The sequence below is a fragment of the Crocuta crocuta genome, unplaced genomic scaffold, assembly GCF_008692635.1.
Source record: "Crocuta crocuta isolate KB4526 unplaced genomic scaffold, BGI_CrCroc_1.0 scaffold480, whole genome shotgun sequence".
NCBI classification, from domain to species: Eukaryota; Metazoa; Chordata; class Mammalia; order Carnivora; family Hyaenidae; genus Crocuta; species Crocuta crocuta.
Genome location: NW_027532418.1, coordinates 64,566 through 71,342, shown reverse-complemented (window position 1 = coordinate 71,342; position 6,777 = coordinate 64,566). Strand labels below are relative to the sequence as shown.

Sequence of the window (6,777 nt, the reverse complement as noted above, 5' to 3'; positions counted from 1 at the left end):
CTTGACTTTAATCTCTCTCTCTCTCTTTTTATTTTTACAAATAGTTTATTGTCATGTTGATTTCCATATAACACCCAGTGCTCATCCCCACAAGTGCCCTCCTCCATGCCCATCTCTCCCCTCCCCCCACACCCATCAGTCCTCAGTTTGTTCTCACCATTCAAAAGTCTCTTATGATTTGCTTCTCTCCTCCTTCCCCACTATTTCCCCCCCTTCTTCTCCCCCGCGGTCCTCCGGGTAACTGCCCATTTTGTAATCAGGATCTGGAGGCCTTACCATGGGAGAAGAATAAGAAAACAGTAAGGGTCAATCGGACTTCCTACCTCCATCACTATATTCTAAACACAAAAGTATCAAGACTTCATTTTTTTAGTGCTTTTTCATCTGCTTCATTCTCTAATTCAACCTTCTCTACTTTCTTTATATTTTGCCTGAACTCAATTTTGAGGCTCTCTTCATAAACTCAACATAAACTCAATGGTGAAACTTCACTTGACATGTTTCCTTAGCCCTACCTGAGGACTTCTGTAGTGAAAAGACCACCAAATTAAAATAGGAAAGTGTGTGCCAAACATCTTAAAAACACACACATATGATCTATTTCCAATAATTTTTTTATATTTTTATTTATTTCTAGGAGAGAGAGAGAGAGAGACAGCGTGAGCAGGGGAGGGTCAGAGAGAGAGGGAGATACAGACTCTGAAATAGGCTCCAGGCTCTGAGCTGGCAAAGCCCGACGCGGGGCTCGAACCCACGAACCGGGAGATCATGACCTAAGAGAAAGTCGGACGTTTAACCAACTAAGCCACCCAGGCGCCCCAATTTTTTAAAGAAAAAAAAGAACAGATTCCCAGAAAATGTCCATGAGATTAGAAATTCCCTAGCCAGAGCAATCTTGAAAAAGAAGAACAAAGCCAGAGGCATCACAATTCCAGATTTCAAGATATGCTAGAAAGTGTTAGTAATCAAAACAATATGGTACTACCACAAAAGTAGAACCCTTTGCGCCTACATTTTCATCCTTAAATCCAGTGTCCTTTTTTGTGTGTGGGAAAATGCAGCTGCATTACTATAAATATATACACAGATGCTTCTGGTTATATTTAACATTCTAATCCAAGGCTTAAGGTCAACTTATCCTTCAGTTTAGATCCAGGCCTCACCATCTTTCCCTTTTCCCCTAGAGGCTGGATCAATTTAGACCTCCGTAAAGAAATGCTTTCTGAGATCTAGCCAAAACTTTCTCATTATTATTCCTAGATGAGGCCTCTGGGAAAAGTCAGATAATCCAGGAGGGTCAGAAGCAAACCTTGGCACATGTGTTAAAAACTATAGGAGTGGAACAGTAAGGCCTAAGTGCACACACAGAGTATTCAGATCACCCCGCCTCCAATATGGACCATGGAGAACGGAATAATCATGGTTCACAATGGGTTTGCTACCTACCCTCCTTTAGAAGCAGGGGTGTAACCACTCATTCCCAAATCAGGAGAGAACGCTGTGCCTTTTGCAACTTCATTTAACCAGCTTGAGAAGGTCAATATAGTCATTGTGTGGGCTTGAAATAATTGCTATTCTGGATAATTTTTTAAAAATATTTCTTTATTTATTTTGAGAGAGGGAGAGAGAGAATCCCAAGCAGGCTCCACACTCTCAGTCCAGAGCTTGCCTTGGGGCTTGAACCCACAAACCATGAGATCAGGAACTGATAAAAGATCAAGAGATGCTTAATGGGCTAAGCCACCCAGGTGCCCCTATTCTTGATAATATTACCTTCCAACACTCACCCTCTTTCAAAAACCTGCTAAGGAATGTGGATGCAAGCATCACTGTGTTTAGTTTGGCGGCACACTTTCTCTTACTGAAATGAAAGAAAAAGAAGACTGAAACTGACTCCAAGAGAGAAATATCTAAACATCTCCCCTCAACCGGATTCTATAATCCTTGCATAACAGCTTTAGGTAAGGCATAGCTCAAATTTCTTTGTAATATTTTTTTTTACTTTCCTCTAACCCTGTCTTGTATTTTCTCCATATGAAAATGTGAATTAAAATAGCTTCCTCCTAATAGATACTGGTTACATTCTCAATGATTTAACACAGTATCCAGCATCAGAACTGGTCTAAATAAATTGTAGGTCATATGTGTTTTATTCATAAAATAAATAAAATAACAGTATTTTACTTAACTTGAAATGTCAGCTGAACCACAAAACCACATGGGCCAAGAATAAACTGTGAAATGAAAACTTCATTCTATACCTTATTGCTTATTCAAATTACATATACCAAATTTCCTGACCATGAAAATGGGGAAGAGAAGGACATTTTTCTATTAAAGGACACTGGCTAGCTACATAGGAAGGAAAATGTGAGTTTAACATTCTGATCCAAGGTTTAAGGCCAACTTATTCTTCAACTTAGATCCAGGCCTCACCATCTTTCCCTTTTCCCTTAAACACATGTTCTTTAAGAACATTCCCTCTTAAACATGTGTTCCAATAAACACTTGTTCTTTAAGAGGGAATAATTTAAAACAGTTCACATACCTATTTAAAAATGAGAAGGTGCCTGGGTGGCTCAGTTGGCTAAGAGACCGACTTCACCTCAGGTCATTATCTCGCAGTCTGTGAGTTCAAGCCCTGTGTTAGGCTCTGTGATGACAGCTTAGAGTCTGAAGCCTGCTCCAGATTCTGTGTCTCCCTCTCTGTCTGCCCCTACCCTGCTCGCTCTCTGTTTCTCCCTCTCAAAATTAAACATTAAAAAAATTTTTAAAGAGAAGGAAATAATGTAAAATCCATCTAATAAAAATATTTAAAGATAGGGAGGGACAATTAGAAGAGACTGAGAGAGAAGACAGCAGGAAACAGTATAACACACAACACATACATCCTTAGAGCCTGATTATTACTTAGCAACAATAAGAAAGTTGACAGCACCAAACAGAGTGGATGAGAGAGACAAAGAGAGAGGATTCTGACAGGGTTGTCTTGAGATGGCTCTTGTCATGGATGTCCTCCTATTTACTATTTACTTGGACTGATGGTGCATCCCCATAACAAGCAAAATCTTTGTTGTCTTGCGTTTGTTTTTAGCAAACTGGAATTTTCCAGTATTTGCATTTTTTAAACTTTTTTCCTCTGGCTACAGACAATTGTTTCCCTAATTGGTTACTATGAGGGCATGTCATTGATTGAGACAACAAATATTTACTTAGCACTTATACCAGAGAGTGTCCTAGATTCTGGGAATATGTTGGTGAGCAAAACAATGTCCTCCCCCTGATTTTTACCAGAAATCTGAATCGAGTAACAAATTAAGACATGTGAATACTAGTGGGGCATAGAGACGGACTGAGATAGGGATGTTCCAGGGTTTGATATGGATGATCCTTGGCATAATCAAGTATCAGTATGGCTGGAGTTGGGCCAGTAGGGGAAAGAGTGGTAGGAAATGAGGACATGGAGGAAGGTCTCATTGGCCTTCTTAACTGTGGTAAGGAATTAGGAGGTATGTTAACTGTGCCTAAAATATTAAGAACAAGTAGTTGACATGATCAGGTTTTTAAAAAACTGTCATCTAGCTACTATGTGGGTAAGAGTCTTGACACATAAAAATGGAAACAGGAAACTTAAGAGGTTTTTGTAAGTAGTCAAAATGAGAATTTCATGGTAGCATGCACCAGGGTGGAAGCTGATAAGGATGCTAAAAATTATACAGATTCTGCATGTTTTGAACAGGAGGCCTAGAGTATTTGATGATGGTTTTGGATATAGAGTAATAAGAGGGATAGTAATGATGTGGCCAAAGTGTATGGCCTGAGCAGCTGAATGAATGGAGGTTCCATGCAGTGAAAGGGCAGAGAAGAAGGATCAGCCAGTTTGAGGGGAGAATAATCAAAAAACAATTTAGTCATAGGCATGTTATGTTAGATACAAATGGAGATGTTGAGTAAGAAATTGGGTAGAAAAATACAGGTTGTGGAAGAGATCTCATAGCTAGGGAAAGAAAATCTGGCTTTATCTCCCCATAGACAGTTTTTATATATAGAGAGAGAGTATAGTTAGAGAAAGAAAAATATCAAGGAATAAGTCCTGAAAAAACATATACAGATCAGGCCAATCAGGAGAAACTCTGACTAGAAGCCTGAGATAATATATAGGGAGAAATAAAACTGAACAGTCCATGCATCGATCTCCAATTAATGTTGTTCAAATCTCAGAATGCTTTCAGTAACATAACACTATAGTTATTTTTACTTTACTTGGCAAAATGTATATAGAGTGCCATCGTGAGGCACTTTCCCTGCATGTGATTAATTTCAATTGAGGGCTGAAGCCTGTGTATTCTAGTTAGGGAATTTCTCTGTTAAAAGAGAATCATTAGTCTTTAGTCTGGACCTCATTCATTTGTAACAATTTCATTTAAATGTTATTCAAGGTGACAGTATAAGAAGCTTACTCCTCTTCAGCAACAATTTTTTAAATGCAAAGGCAACGAAGTTAAAAATAAGGAGTATTTAGGGGTGCCTGGTTGGCTCAGTCGGTAGAGCGTAGGACTCTTGATCTTGGGGTCATGAGTTCGAGCCCCACATTGGGTGTAGAGACTACTTAAAAATTAAGGAATATTTGGAGAATTTTGCATATGTCACTAAACCCGGAGAGAAAATAATATTGCAAACTGTGTAATTTTCAGAGAGAGCTTTAAAAATGAGAGGGCACACAAATGTCACAACTGACCTTGCTATAAGCAATCACCGATTAAAAGTTGAGGTTTCTGGGGCACCTAGGTGGCTCAGTCCATAAATCATCAGACACTTGGTTTCAGCTCAGGTCATGATCTCACAGTTGTGAGATTGAGTCCTACATTAGGCTCCATGCTGGGCACTGGGTATGGAGCCTGCTTGGGATTCTTTCTTTCTCTTTCTGCCCCTCCCCTACTCTTGCATGTGGTCTCTCTCAAAATAAATATTTTTTTTAAGTTGATGTTTCTGAACTAGGTTGAAAGCCTCTTGATGACAAGAGAACATCTAGTTAATTTTACATAGTACCGAGGGCACTAAACAAAGGCAGGTGTTTAATGGTCCATGATGGGCATGGTGATCATAACAGTAAAGCTGTAATAAGGATCCACACCTCCAAATACCTTATTTCTCCCAATATTACTGGGGCAAAGAATGCTGGAAATCTTTACGTAATCTAAAACTGTGCTGCTACTTGAATTGTAAAGAAAATCAGAGAATATCTTAATGAGAAAACTTCTGCAAAGTCATCTGTAACATGGTAATGTTTTATTATTGCAGTTTGAGGAGGAGAAACATGAAAAGCCCAGCTGAAAACAATCACTCTGACCCTGTGAGTGAATTCATTCTTCTTGGCTTCCCTTGTACCTGGGAGATCCAGATCCTCCTCTTCTCAATCTTCTTTGTGATCTATGTCCTGACATTAACAGGAAATCTGTGTATCATCTGTGCAGTGTGGTGGGATGACCATCTGCACACCCCCATGTACATCCTACTGGCCAACTTTTCCTTCCTGGAGATCTGGTATGTCACTTCTACTGTCCCTAATATGCTAGCCAACTTTCTCTCTGAGACCAATTACATCTCCTTCTATGGCTGCTTCCTCCAGTTCTACTTCTTCTTCTCCATGGGCACCACTGAGACCTTCTTCTTGTCTGCCATGGCCTTTGACAGGTACCTTGCTATCTGCAGGCCCCTGCATTACCCCACTGTCATGACAGTTCAGCGCTGCATCAGAATAGGAGCTGGGTGCTGGGTTTGTGGCTTCTCCTGTTTTCTCCTCCCAGTTTACCTCATCTCCCAGCTTCCTTTTTGTGGCCCCAATACAATTGATCACTTTTTATGTGACCCAGGACCTCTTATGAAGCTGTCCTGTGTGCCAGCTCCTGCCACTGAGATCATCTGTGCTATCTTTAACTCAGTCCTTATTTTTTCCACCTTCCTCTTCATTTCCAGCTCATACACCTTGGTGATCAGAGCTGTGCTGAGGGTCCCCTCCAGAGAAGGTCGGCATAAGGCCTTCTCCACATGTGGCTCCCATCTGGCTGTGGTGTCCCTGTTCTATGGCTCCATCATGGTGATGTATGTGAGCCCAACAGCGGACAATCCAGGAGGGATTCAGAAAATTGTGACTTTATTTTATTCTGTGATGACTCCACTTTTCAATCCCTTGATCTACAGCCTCCGGAATAAGGAGATGAAGCAGGCCCTGAGAAAACTATTTAGGATTGTGAAACTTGGTCAAAGACAGCCTCTCAAGAACTAGAATTCATGTATGTGTAGGACATATAGTGATATAAAATTATAGGAGGTTAATGATCATATGCAAAATTGAGAGACAAATATGTTTCCCATATTCCAGGGAATATTTTTAGAAATACATTTCAGAAAGCAAATAGAAAATAAGATCTTACAATACCTCCCATAAATCGTTTGTACTGGGCTTTAATGTATTAACATTCCTGTGTACCTTGCATGGAAACAGGAAAATGTGAGATCTTTGCAGGCCTTTTTGCAGAAAAAAAACATATATAACCCAGATGCCAAGTGGTCAGTTTTTCTCTTTTGCAGATACAGAGAAATTTGTCTCTGACTCTGAGATTCAGTGCCCAGGTGTCTGAAGAACCCACCACTATCTCCTTACACACACACACACACACACACACACACACACACACACACACACACACACACACAATGTGTGTCTCTCTCTNTCAGGTGTCTAAAGTACCCACCACTATCTCCTTACACACACAC

The 6,777-nt window shown here is 40.2% G+C and overlaps 1 protein-coding gene across 1 annotated transcript; it reads left to right on the top strand.

Annotated features, from left to right (window-relative positions):
- The first annotated feature begins 5,317 nt into the window (after positions 1-5,317).
- On the top strand, positions 5,318-6,286 carry LOC144243867 (olfactory receptor 11H6-like). Its single transcript, XM_077779005.1, has one exon. The coding sequence runs from the start codon at positions 5,318-5,320 to the stop codon at positions 6,284-6,286; it is 969 nt and encodes a 322-aa protein (XP_077635131.1).
- Positions 6,287-6,777: the final 491 nt, after the last annotated feature.